Source organism: Camelus ferus, chromosome 16 (assembly GCF_009834535.1).
Source record: "Camelus ferus isolate YT-003-E chromosome 16, BCGSAC_Cfer_1.0, whole genome shotgun sequence".
NCBI classification, from domain to species: domain Eukaryota; kingdom Metazoa; phylum Chordata; class Mammalia; order Artiodactyla; family Camelidae; genus Camelus; species Camelus ferus.
In genome coordinates, this window is record NC_045711.1 from 48,023,632 (window position 1) to 48,043,146 (window position 19,515).

At 43.0% G+C, this 19,515-nt stretch overlaps 2 protein-coding genes, 1 long non-coding RNA gene and 3 other non-coding genes across 6 annotated transcripts; 1 reads left to right on the forward strand and 5 right to left on the reverse strand.

Annotated features, from left to right (window-relative positions):
- Positions 1–72, reverse strand: TRNAC-GCA. Its single transcript has one exon. It is a non-coding gene; the product is annotated as a tRNA-Cys (tRNA).
- An 802-nt stretch (positions 73–874) lies between these two features.
- Positions 875–3,737, reverse strand: C16H17orf98 (chromosome 16 C17orf98 homolog). Its single transcript, XM_006176374.2, has 3 exons — positions 3,419–3,737; positions 1,947–2,046; positions 875–1,032 (listed from the first exon to the last, which is right to left on the reverse strand). Exons 1-3 carry the CDS (start codon positions 3,623–3,625, stop codon positions 875–877), a joined length of 465 nt encoding a protein of 154 aa, XP_006176436.1. The 5' UTR covers positions 3,626–3,737.
- A 2,169-nt stretch (positions 3,738–5,906) lies between these two features.
- Positions 5,907–10,109, reverse strand: RPL23 (ribosomal protein L23). Its single transcript, XM_006176373.2, has 5 exons — positions 10,030–10,109; positions 9,365–9,448; positions 8,937–9,065; positions 6,151–6,264; positions 5,907–6,038 (listed from the first exon to the last, which is right to left on the reverse strand). Exons 1-5 carry the CDS (start codon positions 10,040–10,042, stop codon positions 5,956–5,958), a joined length of 423 nt encoding a protein of 140 aa, XP_006176435.1. The 5' UTR covers positions 10,043–10,109; the 3' UTR covers positions 5,907–5,955.
- On the reverse strand, positions 9,198–9,333 carry LOC116656887. Its single transcript, XR_004311894.1, has one exon. It is a non-coding gene; the product is annotated as a small nucleolar RNA SNORA21 (small nucleolar RNA).
- A 91-nt stretch (positions 10,110–10,200) lies between the features above and the next one.
- LOC116656852 lies at positions 10,201–15,567 on the forward strand. The gene is made up of 3 exons (XR_004311854.1): positions 10,201–10,270; positions 13,079–14,703; positions 15,152–15,567. It is a non-coding gene; the product is annotated as an uncharacterized LOC116656852 (long non-coding RNA).
- Positions 14,977–15,048, reverse strand: TRNAC-GCA. The gene has a single exon. It is a non-coding gene; the product is annotated as a tRNA-Cys (tRNA).
- Positions 15,568–19,515: the final 3,948 nt, after the last annotated feature.

A 19,515-nucleotide genomic window follows, 5' to 3' on the forward strand; every position in this document is an offset into this window, starting at 1 on the left:
AGGGGGCACCCGGATTTGAACCGGGGACCTCTTGATCTGCAGTCAAATGCTCTACCCCTGAGCTATACCCCCGTGACCTACTATGTTCTTCTTCCTTGTCCACTTATGGTGACTCAATACAATCAGGTTCCACCCACTCTAGAGCTCTGGCAAACTTTGTATTCTAAAGCTCCACCTCCTTTCGTATCTGTCATCTGCTTTGGTTTTTCTCTTGGCCACCAATAAACTGGGTGGGGGCACTTGAAAAATGACATCCTGGAAACTAGCTGAAAAAGAAACTGACATAGTGATGGTAGAGAAACTTCCACAAACACGGTATTACTATGGCAGAATCTTTAGTCTTAAAAGCAGTCCCAGATATCATCCCCTGCCTCTTGATGAGTTGAGGGTGGAAAGGAGAAGGGAGACACCAATTCTTTTGGATGGGATGACTCAGAAAAATCAGGAAATCCTTCTCAGAGCAACCAATGCCAATCCCTGTGGCCACACTGCCTGCTCTATTCTTGATGGAAAACAGTAGCAAGCTTCTGCCTGGGGCTGATGCCTGGGGAAGAGGTTGGATTAGGGCTTAAGTAGTGTGGTTCCTCATTATCACAGTGGCAGGGGAGAGCTGAGGCCTCTCCTTTCAAGCCTGGCACCATTCACATGGAGTTTAAGGGCACAGCCTGGGAACCCTCTTTCCTTCTACTTTCTCCACAGAGTAGAGATGCTGAGGGTAGAGAAACTAGTTTGCCCCCTCCCCCAGCCTCAGGGAAGACACAGCACACTTGGAGGCACACACACAAAATTTTTTTAATATCAGATAACATTGAGAGTTCATGTACTCATCTGTCTTAAAAATTCAGGTCAAGGGATGTGAAGGGAAGAGCTGAAGTTAGAAGAGAGGGAATTGGGTGACCTCTCCAAAGACAGATGGGCGCTGGCGGAGAGCTGGGGTGTTTCGGCGATAGCCAAACCTGCCATTGAACCCCTGGATCGCTTTCAGATCGGCATTATAGTGATCATGCCCGGTCACCTGCTGGAGGGAATGCCCTTGGGGGACAGAGAGAGAGGCCTGAGTCTGCATTCAGCCCCCTCTTGCTTTCCCCATTCCCGCAAGGCTGGGATAAGATGCCAACCCAGCTATAGTCACTGTGCTCCTCGTCCCAGCCGAACCCTCAATCCTCAAATGTCTCGAGCCTCTTGGCTGAAAAGCCAAGGGTTGGTGAGGTGGAGGAGACAGATGGCATCCTAGAAACCAAACCTCATACTAGACATAGCATGCAAAAGAAGCATGAATGATTGATTTGTGCTGGGACAGGAAAGGCCAGAAACTTCTGGGCTTGGCTGAACTTGCCTCGCTCCCAGGAGAACTGAGAAATTTCACTCTTGAGTCTGGCCCATCTGGAGAAAATGAATGAGTTCACTGGTGCAAAGGGATCATGTGACTGGAATGTGGCCAAAGAGCCGTGGAGATGGGACAGGAGGAGGGGTCGTAGGAGGGGTCACCCCACCAGAAAAACATCTCTCCACTCTCCCTTTCCTGTTGCTGCTAAATTGGTCCTGGAGAGTGAGCAGGACACAGCCTGCTGAGGGATTAGTGAGAGGAACATGGGCTTTTTAATTGGAAAGAATGGAATTCCAATCCCAGCTCAGCCTTTCTTAGCAAGTCAATTTATCTCCCTAAATCTCAATTTCCCTGGTCATAACATGAGGATAGTATGAGAGTAAGAAGGACCTGACACTCAGTGGGTGCTCAATAACGAAGCATTAGGAAGGACTGTGACACCATCTGCTCACATATGAGAAGAAAAGCTGGAGGATGCAGTGAGTCCTTGGGTCTCTCCTATCCCCCACCCTCCTCACCAAATCATTTTATGGCCCAGTTTCTCTCTCTGAACTGTGAATGCCCACTACTCTTCTTAGGTGGGATCCTAGTGAGGCTGGAAAGTGAGGTGGCAACTTGCCTGCCCCCGCCCAGTTTCTCCTGTTGAGGTATCTCTGTCCTTGACCAAAGATGTGGAAATAATCCACTATCCAGCCATCCCTTCCTGTACCGCCGTGATCCTGAGAGTGAGGGAGAAAATACAGAAAACTGTCAGTCAGGTCGCTAAAAGGTGCGCAGTCCAAACTGCTCTCCTTCCCCCAACCCTGGCTTGTTGAGGGGAGGGAGAAGAGGTCACAGTCAGGGGTCACAGGGCCAGACAGATTAAATATACTTAGTAACCTGTTGCCTCAGAGGCAGGGTAGGTTGGCAGTTAAAGGCTCACTGTCTGCTGTCAGAGAGACTGGTTCTAATTCCAGCTCTGCCCCTAACAAGCTGTGTGACCTCAGGCCAATGACATAGCTTTTTTGGACATCAATTTCCTCACCAGTAAAAGGAAGGTTGCTGTGAGATTTAAGTGAAATATGTAGTTCAAATAAGGGGCCTGGCAAAGTAAAGTTCCAATAGACATTATCTTCATATAAATGAAAATAATGCCTACCACAGCATGGTGGTTGTGACGATTAAAGAATACTTATAAAATGGAACATAGAAAGTTTCAAAAGGGTGTACACCATATTACTCCCAAGCTTTTAAACAGTGGAGTTTCCCCCCAGATTCTGGCTCCTTCTGCTATAAAAATTACGTAAGTAGACAGTACACACACAAATATGGCCCACACAGATGTGTGTCCAGATGCATGCACTGAACACGCATGCTTGCAAACACCCAGTATTTGTTCACGGAATAACCCGCATTAAGTCCTCTTCTCCCCATACCACTGGTTTATATTTTGAGACACAAATATTGAAGGCAAAAAGTGTTGAGAAAAAAATTGTAGCCATCATCAAATAGCCTCAGAATCTTTGCTGCCGGGATACTCTGCGGGGTTGGGGCAACGCCCATGAGGGAAAAGGCCAGGTAGAAGTGAGGCCTGTAAAAGTTCGGGAAGTTCCTTCCCTTAGCTCACAGAAGGGGACTGCGAGAGCAAGCCCCCTTGAACTATGACGTCAGCGGATCGAGGGCACCTCGCCTGGCGGTTCTCCGCAGTTCTCTTTGTCTTGTTCACTGGCTGTCGGGCTTTTACAGATTTGGCGGCGGGAGGTCACCCCAAAGGGAAGGCCCGTGACGTCAAAAAGGCCAGTGAAGCCGATTTGCTTGGCAGAGGCAGGCTTTGAGCCCGGTTCCCTAAGCTTGCAGAAAACCAAATGAGATCGTTCTCAAGTTCTGGAGTGGAAGGTGTTTCCGTGAGCTCAGGGATCTCGCGCTCAACACCGGTTTCCCGCCTCCACCAGGTCCAGGGTTTCATTAAGGATACTGAGGGGGTGTGGGTGGGGGAGCCTCCCTGCTGGTTGAGGGCGCGGAGTGAGACGCTCGGGTTTGGGAAGCCGGCCCCGCCACCTGGGCCAACCTCCGCAGACACAGACTGCGGGGTCCGCCGCAGTCCTTCGGTACCTGGTCAGTTTTCCGCAAGATGGGTGGGACAACGCGGCTCCGGAAGTACCGGCGGGCGTGGCAGTCCTGCTGCGCGTTGTATGGTGGAATCGCCGACCAGAGCTTGGGCCTCACATGCTCATAGCTGCGGGCCGTGGTGCTCACAGCCACCCCATCCAAAATGAAGCTCTTCTCCAGCCGCAGAGGACACTCGCACAAATGCACCATCCTAACCACCTCAGCCTCTGAGGGCTTTTCTGGCGGGAGCGGAGGGTCTTAGGTGCAACACCCCCTGCGCATTGTTACGTGGTGTCAAAGACTTCTGTGACACAACCCTATTGTCCCCATCTTACAGGGTAGCCTCTCAGGGTTGTGGAGGTAGTTGCTTGCGTGGTCCTGAGGTGAGCAATGTCTAGGAGGAAACTATACAAGAGGAATCGGAGATTGAAGGGGAGAAGGGAGGTTACTGTATGTGGGCAGTGTGAGCGCAATCGGGCCCACCCTATCCCGCTGTTTTCCTTTTAAAACCAGTGTCTGCTCCCACTTTATTATATACATTTACCAAACTCAGTTCCCTTGAAACGCTTGTACCCAGAATAAATCACAAAGAGTTCAGAAAGCATCTATTTCCAACTCTTTTTACAGAACTAGAAGTTGAAGCTCAGAAATATTGGAATATTCCTTAAATCCATATAGGGGCAGATCCAGAACTAGAATCGGAATTCAGGTCTCCTGACTTCCAGTAAATCCACTTAAAAGTATTTCCTCCCTCCTTACCCAATTCTTTTCCTCAGCAAAGATTCTTCCTCCTGTTAAATTTTTGAAAACCAACAAAACAGTAGGTTGACACATTACCCTACTTTCCCCTCTGGCTAATTTTATTTATATGATAGAATACTGCAAAACATGAACAATGATTTCCTCTAGTTATTTTTGTTATTTCCTTCTTTATACTTTTTACTCCCCCCCGTTTCCCCTTGAATAATAAACCCTTATATATATGATTTACAAATCAAGGTGATTTGTACAAACTCCTCTGCTCCTCACACCAACTCTTGAGATGTAATTATCATTTTACAGGTGAAGCAATAGGCTCTGGGAGGGATTCCTTTATGTTCCCTATTATACAGAGGCACATGTATTAGAAGAAGGTGGCATTATACCTATACAGGAAAATCACTAACCCTGGCAACTCAAGACTCAGCATATTTAATCTTTACTACACTGACAGGAAAGCTTCTATAAATCAAATCTGAAATTACAGTAAGTCTATAGTTCGAGTCCATTCTATTAAAAACTTACAAAGAACCTGGAAAGAACACTGGAGGACTTAAGAGGACAGAAGTAAAAATGATAGGCCCAGCTCTCCCACCTCACATTTGAGGCAGGAAGGTGAGATATCTCCCATCACACAAGGGGATAAAAAGGATTTATTTTAAATGGAGTATCTGGGGGCTTCATGTTAAAGACTTGAAATTCACCAGTCTGGAGGATGGGGCAGGGGAGGAAGACAGGTTTATTCTACAGACCTATAAATTCCTAAAACCAAGATTTAATCAGTCTAGATGGAGAACTGGTTTTTGATCTTGGCTGCACTTTGCAACATCCTGGGGAGCTTTAAACAGTACTGATGCCTGGGTCCTACCTCTATAGTCTGACTTAACTGGTCTGAGATTTGACTCGGACACATTTCCCAACTCCTCAGTTTGAGAACCACTCTTATAATAAATCTGAAGTACAAAAGGGTAGCCATCAAGTGAATGCTATGGTCTTCAGCCTTTCATTATACCCAAATTCACAGATAAAAAACACAGGTACTAGATATGTGAACACAAACTTGAGTGTAAAAATCCTCTTCCAACATTTTTAAGGCCAGACCATTGATCCAAACCCGCTGAGTGCTCATTTTCCCCAGACCCTGAATGTCACCTGATTCAACTCCCATGGTTTGGGGAAAAAATCTACAATGTTCAATCTTTTAGGCAGAATTTGCCAAGGTTCAAGCCTGTGCTGGCATTACATCTTTTATTCTCAAGCTAGAGTCTGGCAGATACATTTTATGACCACCCTGCCAAAACACTGATAGCAAAAAACTTGCAGATATTAACAACTTGGTCATCTTCCATGAGTAATTACCATGTGTTAAGTTTTACAAATATAAGCTCATTTACATGCCAATTTATCCAAAGAAAACCTGTAACTGCAAAAGTGTATATATACCATGTACCTGGTTCCTACTCACATCACTCCTTGAACTCCACTTGTGTGTCCAGAATCTGACCATACACTATCTATGCAATTTAAGGACTCCAAACCCAAATAATTAGTTTTTACAACAGAAATTGTGAGAACTCCAAAAGTCTGCACACTGACAGAAGTGAAGGACTGTTCTTTATTTAAACACATGCACAGAGCAAGTCTGCACCAAGTAGTTTATTTTACAAAGGAGACAAAGGGGTCAGGTGGTGTCAAGAAGAGTGCAATGTAGAAAAGAACTAGAAGGCAAGCACTGGGAGCAAATAATTTTTATTTTTATTTTTCACAAATACAGTGACAAATCATGCAATGCTGCCAGCATTGGAGGCAATCCTGGGCCACAAGTCTGCGCATTCCTTTGCAACTGGTCCTGTGATGGCAGAACCTGGCATAAAAGAATGAAGTGACAGGTAAACTCATAGGGTCCTTTCCTTGTGCCCCAAGAGTTAAATCATCCAATCTCAAAGACCTAGGGAATGATGTGGATTCTTTCTCACCTTTCATCTCGCCTTTATTGTTTACTATGACTCCTGCGTTATCTTCAAAATAAAGAAACACACCATCTTTTCTCCGGTATGACTTTCGTTGTCGAATTACCACTGCTGGATGTACTAAGAGGGGAAAAAGAACAGCTGTCATTAACCTGTCAAGTCCCACTGCCACCAGGAGAAAGCAATCGATACCTTGTCTAGCTCCCCAACATTTCCCATTTGGACAGAATGCATACTCATGATTAGCTTTTCATTTCCTAAAATCAAGCGTGAGAGACAATGTAAACACCAATCATCTCTTAAAGAAAGACCTTACTTATTCCAAATCCAAACTGCCTACATTTCCTTGCAAGTGTAAATCTGTACTCTGGGAAGACAATTAGCAACATACCAGCAGGAAACTTGCTAAGCACTTTATATTCTTTCCCCCACTTCACCCAATAGGTGGGTACTATTAAGATCCTAATGTCACAGAACTGAGAATGGAACCCTCCTCACACTGAACGAAGAGACGCCAAGCTCATTACACAAGATAATCATCTGCAAGAATAAGTTATGGGATAGTAATGGTCCCACTTACATTGGAAAGTAGAACGTGTAACAAATTAAATGATCATCTCTTGGAGTCTAAGAAATGGGTAACTGAAATTCAACTTGAATTTCTTATTTAATTAACTTTATGTTTAACTTTTTGAGGAACTGTTTTCCAGGGTCGTAAGTAACTTTTTAAAACCTAACTGCTCTAAAGCGAACTTTTTCAGGCATTCAAAGCAAAACATCTACTGCACTTGAAAGAACTAGGGTCAGACACATCTGGTAGCTTGGAGACCTTGATTAGACACTGGAAACACAAGATTTTCTTTATGGACGGGGTCCTAGCTACCCTTGACAATGGGATACACACTGAGTGACAGGCAATACACAGAGAACCTCCTTACCTACTTTTTTTTTTAAACGATTGACATTCTCACAAATGAATATAGCAAGTAAGGCCACACAAATCCAGGACCCTGGATTTCCAGTCCTGACCCTTTCCACATTTCTGTGCATTGTAAGTGAGATGTACAGTCAACCCTTCAACAATGAAGGGTTAGGAGCGCCAGCCCTTCACATATGCTGATTCAACCAACCTCAGAGAGTGTAGTACAGTAATATATATTCAGTGGAAAAAACAAAAAACTGTGTATAAGTGGACCCGCAGAGTTCAAACCCAAATCATTCAAAGGTCAACTGTATTCATTTAGAAGAAAGAAGTACCATAGAAGACATTAAGAGTTGGAAAGTCAGAACTATTTTTTAAATCACAGCATGTTCTCTGGTCTGTCCCACAACTGACTGAGACAGACAGCACATCCTGCTGCCATCTCACCCACAGCAATGGCCAACTGCTTTGCCCTTCCCTGACAGATCCCCAGGCCACAGATCAGACCCAGCAAGTGTTCTCAAGAGGGAAGCCCGTCCAGTTGCATGCTGATCCCAATCTACACATCAACTCATCAATGCTTAACCACAATGCTGCTTCTTGTGTATCATCAAGCCCTCAAGTGAATATCGGAGATGAACAAGTTAAGAATTCTAACCAAAATGCTAAAAACCTGGGGGGTGGTATGCAGGCCTACAAAGAGTAACTGTGACACAGAGCTGAGACCTGACACATTTGTACTGTGTACTGAGATGGCCACGACTTCTCTGGAAGAGCAAGCTACCCCAGGGCAGAGACTTAACAAACACACAAGAAAAGTTCAGGAGCTGAAAAATGCACTGGGTATCTGAAGCTCTAAGGTCAGACAACACATTGTAAGTCAGAAGTGTCTGAGGCACCCCCTTCTAATCTGTACACCTAGTGGGAAAACTTTTGGGGGTAGCCTGTGATGAAGCAATGAGCAGCTGTTTTTCTATTAGATTTAGAAGCAACCTTGCCAAACCTTTGGAGTCACAAGTCAATCTTTAGTTAATCTCTTCTACATATCATTATTCCCTTTCAAATTAGTTCCAGGAAAGGAAACTTGCCTGATGTGACATCGGTCTTACAACTGTGATCTCACCTGGATGGGCTCAAAACACACCTATCAAAAAATGTATTCACCAAATACCACCATGTTCATTTGTAGCCAAGGCATTGGCAATTAACTAAGGTCAATTACCTGCTCTTATGCAACTTAAGGACAAGGAACTACCCTAAGTGTCACACAAAAAATTACTACCTGGGTTAAGGGTTACTTGGGAGGTGTCAACAAGGAAGTGAACTGAAGATGATTGGAATTCGAATATTTTAGGTAGGAGGCAAAGCCAAGTAGAAATGATCTGAGGCACAAAGGGATATAAATTGGGGGGAGGGGGGATCCAAGAACTAAAAGGAGTAAAGAGAGCTGGGGAAGGCACACTGTGGGTGGACTATAAATTCTGTAAGGACAGGGCTTTTGTCCTACAGGTGTAGGACTGAGGTGGTCTGTAACTACCTCCAGAACTTGCTGGGGAAATGGCAGGATAAATATGCCCCCAGCTTACACACTGAAAACCAATTAAGAAGCAGGAAAGCGTTAAGATTTACATTTTAAAAGATGGTCCCTGACTTCAGTGTCACAAATACACTTAGGGAATAGGGGCAAAAACAGAATGGTGTCTAAGACAGCAAGAGCAGAACTTCAATTGCAGATATGTATCTTACTCTGCTTCCCAAAGGAATGAAGTTTTAAGAGGCCCCGAGGATGGTAAAACTCTTGTTCCATTTTCCAATAAGGAGAGAGGTCCTTCAACTGTCCACAGACCACAAGGATTCTGTCTCTACTCACCCTTCTTTCTGAGCTCTGGTTTGCCTTTCTTGACTGTGGCCATCACCATGTCACCCACACCAGCAGCAGGCAGTCTATTCAGTCGTCCCTTGATCCCCTTCACAGAGATAATATACAGATTTTTGGCTCCTATAAAGATGTAAACAAAAAAAGGACTTTTCTCAGGGCCTATCAGGCAGTTCTGCATTTCCCCAACACTTCCAAAGCCCCCTCCCCTTACACTCCCACTCCCAAGCAGTTAATCCTCCCCCAGGTGGAACACCCTGTCACACCACCGATTGAAGCAAAACAACACAACACGCTGCCGCTTCACCCAAAAGCAGTGTTTTTATTCTGCCCTTTCTTGACGGCTCAGTGGGTCATCAGCAAAAGGCCCACTGAGTGCTTTTAAAAAGGGGAGTTCGGCAGAGTGCAGCCGAAGTTCTCACCTGTGTTGTCAGCACAGTTGATGACTGCTCCAACCGGAAGCCCCAGGGAAATCCGGAATTTCGCACCGGAGGACCCACCACGTCCTGTGGGTAGGAAGGGAAACAGGAGGTCACTATCCACTTATGGTTCGGGATTCCCTTTGCACACTCAAGCTATAAACTCATCCACGTATGCTTTAGGGAACGTACGCTGTAGATCCACTCTCTAAAATTCCACTTTACCCCCTCCCCATGTGCCAACCAGTTCTCCTGGCAAATTGCCAATTCCTCACTAGGCTCACCCTTACATTGAAATTAAAGGGTCTGGACGACTCAATGCTCGATCCAACTTTTGCACCAGGTAGTTTTTCCCGCCAAGGCCGCACAAGTCGCTCACTCTGGCACTTAAGCCAGTGCAACTCCAACCCCATTACTGCAGCGCTAAAGTGCGGAGCCACCCCGCAGGATTTGTTCTAGAATCATGAATAGATCCTGCCAACTCGACCCCCCAGGCCTCCACCCGCCACTTTCGGGGGCCCTCCCGATGCTCTCGCAGTGTCCCTCCTCTCCCTCTCCGGCCCAGAGGAGAGCAAAGCGCCCCAGCTGCCCATGGCCGCCACTCCGGGCGAGGCCAGCAGTCTCCTCGCGGCAGATGGCGAAAGATCTTCCAGAGCCAGAAACCTCACCTCGCTTCGACATCTTGAACGCCGGAAAAGGACGAAAAGGAAGTAAGTACAAGGGACACTGGGATATGAACTTTGACGCCCCGCCCACTCTCGTCACGTGGCCCGGAACCTGTTCAATCCGCCTCTTGCCCCAGGGCGCTGTCTTATTACGTCATAAATCCTAGACGTCGCCTTGAATTCTTGCAGCGGAGTGGGCAGTGGAGGGGTTGAGGGCTGCAGAAGGTTCAGAAATGATGAAAAGGTTTGTGATGTATAGCAGGCCCCCAAAGAACGCACTGCATCGGGAGCGAGGGGAAAAGATCACTAAAGGTTTCAGTAGGCTGTGATATAATTGAGAAGGGCCTTTGTAGCGCCACAGATAATTCCATATATATGTGTGCTTAGTCCCATATCATCATCTGTGTTTTAGATATCTTGTGGTATTCATTACCCTTTTCACTGCTTCAGACTCTCCCATTCTTCTGACTTCCTTCTGTTGATATATTTGTTAAAATATTTATTGAACTACTGCTTTATGCTTGATACTGTCCTACATCAGGAGAAAAAAATATAACATTCTCACCCTTATGGAGCTTACATTCTGACAGGGTAGCGGTGAAAGTGGATATTAGATACTAAACCACTGACGTAATGATTGCTATATGTACTATGTTAGATGGTGGTAAGTATTATGAAAATAAAAGGAGAAAAATGGGGATCTGGAAGTGGGAGGAGGGGTAGATTGCAATTTAAAATAGAATGCCCAGTGTGGGCTTCATGGAAGAAGTTGACGTTCGCGCAAAGATTTTAAAGTGAAAGGATTTGCAATATGATTGTCTAGGGAAGAGCATTCCAGATAGAGTAATTAGCCAATGAGAGCCCCAAGGCGAGAATGTACCTGAACAGTATGAGGACCAGCAAGGAAACCAGGAGTGACTGGACAGAGTGAGTGAAGGGAAGAGTAGTAAGAGAGAAGGTAAGAAGTAATGGAACTGGGTCGTGTAGGGTTTTGTACACCAGTATGGACTTTGACATTTACAGACTGAAACGGGAAGCTGTTTTTAAACTCATTTTAAGCAGGAGAGGGGCATGATCTGAGTAATATGTCAGAAGGATCATTCTAGTTGAGACTAGACTGTGGGAGGGAACACAGAGATACAAGTAAGGAGGTCTGTTCTTTCGCTCTTGCAGTAACCTAGGAGAAATAATGGGAGTCTGGACTAGAGTGGTGGCAGTAAAATTAAGTGATGTGATCAAATTCTGGATGTGTTTTGGAGGTAGAGCCAACAAAATATGGGTTGTGAAAGAAAGAGAAGACTAAAAATGTTTCAGCTTTAGTTCTGAGCAAGTGGAAGATGGAATTACCATCAGCTGAGATGGGGAATGCTATGGGAGCAACAGGTTTTGGGGTAAAAATAGAGTTCAGTTTTGGACATGCTGAGTTAGATGTCTATTAGACAACCAAAAGAGATTTAAATAGCAACTTGGACATAATAGCCTGGAGTTCCAGAGATAGGGAGATAAAAATTTCAGAGTTGTCAGCATGTAAGTATATTTAAAGCCATGGTCATGGATAGGATCACAAAGAAGTAAGGGTAAATAAAAAAAGACCCTGGACTAAGCACTGGGGCACATCAACAGTAAGAGGTCTGTAAACCTATACATTTAGAAATCTCTTATCACTCTTAAATCCTTCACTTGATCCTGCCAGTTTCTCTAGCTACCAGTTTTTCTCCCTCCTTCACTTCTCAGGCAAATTCCACGCATTTCTGAGTGTATGATTTCCTTATCATATTTGTCTCTCTTGATTAATGAAACCACCATCCATCCAGGCAGTCCTTCTGAGATTCCTGTCCAAGTTCTCCTCAGTCTACCTTCTCAATGTGTCTCAAATCTATCCACTTCTCTCCATCTCTGCTCCTAACATTCTGATCCAAGCCACCTCCATCAAGCGTAAATGACTTCTGAAGCCTCCTAACATATCTCCTGGCCCCTATTTCTCCCCACTCCATCCACTCACTCTTTACACAATGGCCAGAAATAATTTTTCAGAAATAGAAATATTACTATGTCACTCTGCTGAAAATCCTCCAGTGGTTTCTATGCTTTTAGATTCAAAGGTAGAATCCATATCATGGCCTACTGGGCCCTGCTCTGGCATTGTCCTATCTCTTACCCTCATCTTGCGCCAATGCTCTCTTCCACTGCAGGGTTGGCCTTTTAGTCTCAGATACCATCCATGCTCCTGAATACCTACAGGCCTCACACATGCTCAGAATACTCTCCCCTGCCTACCCTCATCATGTATTTCATGTCTACTGATTTTTCAGATCTCAGCTTAAATGTCTCTTTCTTAGGGAAATCTGCCCTGACCTCTCTCATGCTGTATTTTTCCTTCCTACTACTTATTTCAATTCTTAAATATCTATTTGATGATTATTTGTTGAATAACCCCTCCCAAATAGTCTATATGCTCCATGAAGGGTTGAGTCCACGTCCTTTTTGTTCAACAGTAGACCCCCAGCATTCAGCACAGAGCCTGGCTCAATAAATACATGGTGAGTGATTGCTGAACAAATGAAGATGCCTACCTCAATAGTCTCCATGTGTCAACATCCTTGTGTGAAGAAATTTTCATCTATGGTAAAATAAGAGATATTTGGAAAATGTGGTGTTTCTTACAAAGCTACATTTGTTCAATTTAAAGTACTGCGTAGGGGGTGGGTATAGCTCAGTGGAAGACCGCATGCTTAGGACGCCGGAGCTCCTGGGTTCAATCCCCAGTATCTCCATTAAAAAAAAAAGAAAAATAAAGGATTGCCTATCATTCTGGGATTATCTTCTTTCATCTTTTTTGTTATTAAAAATGTTTCTTTCTTGTAATAACCTATAATGAAAAGAATATTAAAAAGAATATATGTGTATAACTGAATCACTATGCTATACACCAAAAACTAACACATTGTAAATCAACTATACTTCAATTTTAAAAAAATGTTGCTTTTAACACTGTGTCAGCTTTCCACCATCCTAACAGTGCCTTTTTTTTTTTTTTTTTTGGTAATTTCAGTGGTCCATGGAAACCAAAGTTCTCGGAAAAAATCTCTACGTTCATACTTCCTGCATACCCACATTCCTTGAACCCCTGTAATCTAGTTTATGTCCTCATTATATGACAAATTATACTAAAAATTACATATACTGAAAAATTGTACTAGAAAGGTCACCATGACATACTCTTTTCAAAATCCAAGGATATTTCTCAGTCTTTATCTTACTTGACCTCACAACATTTCACATTGGGACCATTCCCACCTTCTTAACACTCTTCAGCCATGATTTCCATGATGCTAATAATAATAGAAGTTACTATTATGGAGTGTTACGAAGTACCAGTCATTGAGTTAAGCATTTTACAGGAATGTGACTTCTTGGATCCTCCCCACAACCCATAATAATATTCGTATTATTATTCTCATTTTACAGATGAGAAAACTGAGAAATAGAAAGGTTAAGCTATGTGTCCAAGATCACACAGATCATGAAAGGCAGAGCTGGAATGCCTCCCCAAGGCTGGCTGATTCCAAAGTACAGGCTCTAAGCCACTGTGCTGTATTGCTCTCTCCTTCCTCATTGTCCCTTCTCATTGTATTTTCCTGAGTGATTACACCACCCAGTAGCTTCCATTACAGTCAAAATGCTGATAACTCCCAAGTCTGTATCTCCAGCCCAGACATTTCTGCTTAGCTCTAGCCAATAAGGTGATTGGGACACCTCCACCCCTCTGGCACTTCAAACCTGATGTGTCCAAAACAGAAACCATCATTTCCCCAGAAAATCTGCCTTCCCTCCTATGTCAGTTTTCTTCGTTGGTGCTACTACCAGTGTCAACTAGAAAGCAGGGCCACAATTGATTTTCCTGTTCCTCTAATCTCTCAGATCTAATCATCAAGGTCTACTGACTTGACTCCGCTTCCTAAATTTTTGTCCATGCATCCAAAGGTCTGCCCTTGGTTCAAGGCTATTGTAACAGCATCCAAATGGTCTGCCCATAACCTCTTGTTGCTTAAAAGCCTCTGCTGGCTCTCTAGTGCTTATGGAATTAAGTCCAAGCTCCGAAGCACAGCATTGGAGTCACTTCCTGAAATGGCTTACCTTCTCCATGGACTTATCTCCCACCACCTTGCCTCTTACACTCACACTTCAGCAACACCAAACTGCTTAGGATTTCAGGAATCTTCCTTGCTTTATCCACCATATGTTCTTCAAAACTCTTTTTGTTGCAAGTCATCTCTTCCCTGTGCCATTTCACAACCCCAGCATGCTCTCCCCCGAACCACCTCTTTAACTTTTAGAGCAGTGGTTTCCGAATATTTTCATCTGAAGACTCCTTTACATTTTTAAATTATTGAGAAACCCAAAGAGGTTTTGTTTATATAGTTTTATCCATTGACATTTACCAGATTAGAAATTTAAATTGAGAAATGTTTAAGATAATAAGTCCATTACCTGTTAAAATATAACATTTTAAAATGAAATAGAACTATATTTAAATTTTTAAAAAAGCAAGAAGTGGGTTTATTTTACATTATTTTGGAAATCCCTTTAATATCTGGCTTAATGAAAGACAGCTGGACATCATGCAGCCTCTGGAAAGCTCCACTGTATACTAATGAAAGAACAATAATGAAACAGGTAAGCAACTTAGTATTTATTACGAAGTGTATTTTTGTTTTTCCTACTTAACAGTCTCCGAGACACATCCGAGAACCCAATTTCCGAACCACTGGCTTGGAGAACACCCGAAATTCCTTTAGTTTGCACGTTGACCTTGATATCAGAATGTGAAATTTATAATACTTTCTGTATTCCCAGAAAACACTGAAGCGATGGCAGGGTACTTGTTTGATTAACATTAGCATTCACTCTTACCATGTTTAGAGTGTTGACTTTTAAAAGTGACGCTTTAGGGGGCACCCGGATTTGAACCGGGGACCTCTTGATCTGCAGTCAAATGCTCTGCCCCTGAGCTATACCCCCGTTACTGAAAGAACGGAGATTACAACTTATTTGTAGTGCTCATTGACCAGACATTGCCTCTGGTGATTAACAGTAGTTTGATATCTATCATCAACTGTTTCAGATTTCCCGAGATGCTACTAAAGAACGAAGAGAAGAGGCATTCTGAACCCAGGTGGTAGGAGGAGAGGACGAAGTTCCCTCTGACCCAGGTTTGAAGGTCCTGTCAAAGCGTGCAATGGGATTTCTCTCCTCCATCAACTACAGCCTCTTTTACCTTCCGTCCTCTCTGCCTGCAACCTGAGCTGCACTGGATCCCCAACCTGTGTTTTCCACATGAAAGGAAGTGCGTTCCTAGTCCTTCCCAAGACCGTCTCTGCTCCTGTACTAAACGTGCCCCCATTGTCTCCATTGTCTCCAACATCTTCAGTCACTTCCATTCTCTTGGCTCCTTCAAACATCAACAGATTTCCAGTAGATTGTAAAATCTTCCCTTCAGCTGTGATCGCCTGTCCATTTCTTCTTTCTTACTACCAATTTTTAAAAATTTTGTTTTTTATTGATGTGTACAATGTTCTTTTCAGGTGTACAGCAAAGCGATTCAGTTATACATATACATACATATATATTTTTTTCAGCTTCTTTTCCATTATATGTTATTATAAGAACTTGAATATAGTTCCCTGTGCTAGACAGTAGGTGCTTCTCACTACCAATTTTTAAAAAAAGTCTGTGGCTTCATTTCTCTCATTATTATCAACTACCTGTCTCTGCAGTTCTGCTACTTACTCTTTGGTTTTGCTTTCTGGGCTTTCAAGCATTTTTTCCCTTGGAGTATGTATCTTGTTTCTCCAACTAAACTGTAAGTTCCTTGAGGGCAGGGATGATGATGCATTCTTTTTTGTATTCTCCAGGGTAGTTGGCACAGTGCCTGGTTCACTGTAAGCCCTAGGTGGTACCTACCAGCTAAACCACAATCCTAATTAAACTCAACTATAGTATTCCACCAAACCTGCATCCAAGCAACAGAATGTTGTTAGAGAAGAGCTCACAAGTCTGTGTCACTCCACCAATCTCAAACAGGCTCTTTGGCTAGTATTCCTCCACCACTGGCTGACTGGTTTCAGTTTCCCACTCTCCAAAATGACTGTTTCACACACTTTCTCCAGTCTCAAACCTTCTAGACCTTATCTTACCTCCTCAGAGTGTGGAAGAGCTAGCTGGCCTCTTCCTTTGGAGAAAATCAGAATCAGTCAGAAGGAGGGTTGTGCTGATAAATAGCTAACCACTGGCTCCAGGGACCTGATTTGTAGCATTTGCCAATTCCCACAGTGCACATACGCCCGCCTGCTAATTTAAAGCTATGGAAGTCAACCAACTGAAAAAAAGTCCTGAAAACTTAACCACCGTAATCACAAGCTGGTATGAGCTGAATCTAGCACACTACTGAGATCAACTACCTCTTTCACCAACTACCAACTCTACACTGACAACTTCCCAAATTATATTTCCAACCCAGACATTTCCCTGAACTTCAGAATTAACTGGATCTCCAACCATTTCCTTAACATCTCCTCTTAAATGTCTGTAGGGCACCTCAAACTTAACATATTGACCTCATACTAAAATGTGAAGTCTGTGAGGATACCTTCTGTGTAAGAATTTCAAAAAGAAACTCTTGACTTTTTTTTCTCTAAACTTACTCCTTTTTCAGTGTTCTTTATCTCAGGAAACCACATTCACCCAGATAGTGAAGACAAAAAAAAAAGAGTCTTTTTTTTAGTGGAAGTATAGTTGATTTACAATATTATGTTAATTTCTGGTGTACAGCATAGTAATTCAGTTATATAATTGTTTTTCATAATAGATTATTACAGGATATTGATTATAGTTCCCTGTGCTTTATAGTAGAACCTTGTTTATCTATTTTATGTATAGTAGTTAGTGTCTGCAAATCCCAAACTCCTAATTTATCCCCCTCCACCCCTGCCTTCCCCCTATGGTAACCGTAAGTTTGTTTTCCATATCTGTGAGTCTGTTTCTGTTTTGTAAATAAGTTCATTTATGTCATTTTTTTAGATTCCACATATATTTGTCTATAATATCTGCCTTTGTCTGACTTAATCACTTGGTATGATAATCTCTAGGCCCATCCACGTTGCTCCAAATGGCATTATTTCATTCTTCTTTATGGCTGAGTAGTATTTTGTTGTATATATATACCACATCTTTTTCCAATCATCTGTCGATGGACATTTAAGTTGCTTCCTTGTCTTGGCTATTGTAAATAGTGCTGCTAAGAACATTTGGGTGCATGTATCTTTTTGAATTACAGTTTCCTCTGGATATATGTCCAGGAGTGGGATTTCTGGGTCATATGTTAAGTCTATTTTTAGTTTTTCAAGGAATACACATACTGTTTTCCATAGTGACTGCACCAAATTATATTCCCACCTACAGCATAGAAGGGCTCCCTTTTCTTCATGCCCTCTCCAGCATTTATCATTTGTGGACTTTTTATTCATGGCCATTCTGACCGGTGTAAGGCCAAAACTTGTCGTTTTAATTTGCGTAAAAAGAGTCATTCTTGATTTTACTCTTTCCCTCATCTTCCTCAGGTCATCCAATGTACAGTAAGTATGTGGCTCCCCTGTCATTCTGGATGCCTGCACCCTCCTCCAGCTCTGCTATTCCCACTATGGTGAGCTAAATAATGGCCCTCCAAATATGTCCATGTCCCAATGCCCTTGTAAATATGTCATCTTACATAAGAGGGACTTTCCAGTTGTGATTAAGTTAGGGGTCTTGAGTTGGGGAAACTATCCTGGATTATCTGGATAATCAGAAGAGTCCTCATAAGAGGGAAGCAGGAGGGTCAGAGTCAGAGACAGAAGATGGGAAGATGGAAGCAGAGATCAGAAGGTGAAGGAGATGCTACCTTGGCTTTGAAGATAGAGGAAGGGACCATGAGCCAAGAAATGCAGGCAGCCTGTAGAAACTGCAAAAGTCAAGGAAACTGATTCCCTCCTAAAATCTCCAGAAAGCGTGCAGGCATGCCAGCACCTTGATTTTAGTTCAGTAAAATTGATTTTGAAATTCTGATCTCCAGAACTGTAAGATAATACATTTATGTTGTTTTAAGCAAATAAGTCTGTGATAATTTGTTACAGCAGCAACAGGAAACTAATACACCACTGTAGCCTCAGACATCACCACCATCTCTCATCTGCACCATTGCAATAGAATCCTACCTAAACTCTCTTTTTATTTTATTTTGTGTCCACTCCTTTTCTTTTCTTTTATTGTGGCAAGAACACCTAACACAAGATCTACCCCCTTGACAGATTTTTAAGTGTACAATACAATATTGTTAACTATCAGCACAATGTTGTACAGCAGAGCTCTAAAACATGTTCATCATGTATAACTGAAACTTTATGCCTATTGATTAGCAACTCCCAGTTTGTCGCTCCTCATCCCCGGCCACGGCCATTCTACTCTCTGCTTCTATGAGTCTGACTGTTTTAGATACCTTATACAAGTAGAATCACACAGTATTTGTCCTTCTATGATTGGCTTATTTCACTTAGCGTAATGTCCTCTGTTGTCACATATTGTAAAATTTACTTGTTTTTAAAGGCTGAATAACATTCCATGGTATGTATGCTCTATGTCTATTCTTAACTCTCTATAAATCTCCCCCACAACAGTGTGAATGATGATTTCCAATCCCTCTGGTCAAAACTTTCCGATGGCTGGCTTTTCATCCATTCAGAATAAAATCCAAACTTCTTACCTTGGCCTATAAAGCTCTTAGGGCTACTTCTCCAGCTCTGTTGAATCGTTCTCCCCTTGTCCACCTTCCTCCAGCTCTAGGCCTTTACAGAGTCCATTTCCTTTAGCTGGGATGCCCGCTCCTGACATATGGGCAAATAGCTGTCTCTTTGGTGTCATTCATGTCTTAACTTCAAAATCACCTGCAAAGAAAGATTTCAAGATCCACCTTGAAATGGCCCCCTCATACCTCCCTAACACACTGCCTTATTTGTTATTTTAATCATTTCCCTTATCATTAATGGGTATGTCCTTGTTTATTCATTTGTGCATTTGTTTCTCTTCTGTTTCTATGAGATTTTAAACTCAGTGACGCTGAGAACCACTGTGTCTTTCTACTGAAAGTATGTTCTGTACCTAGAGTGGGGCACATAGTACTTGCTCCATAAAAAGAGAGAGGAACCATTAGAGAGTACAGCCAGGAAGAGTCTCTCAGTGGAGATATCTATTCAGCTAGTGTTTGTATTCTTCTTATTTTTTTCTTATGGGGGAAGGTAATTAGGTTTATTTATTTATTTAATGGAGATTCTGGGAATTAACCCAGGACCCCATGCATGCTAGGCATGCACTCTACCACTGAGCTATACCCTCCAGCCTTGTACTTTTTTAAGAGAAATTAAGGGAAAGAATTCCCTGTTGAGTTTTGCAAGAAGC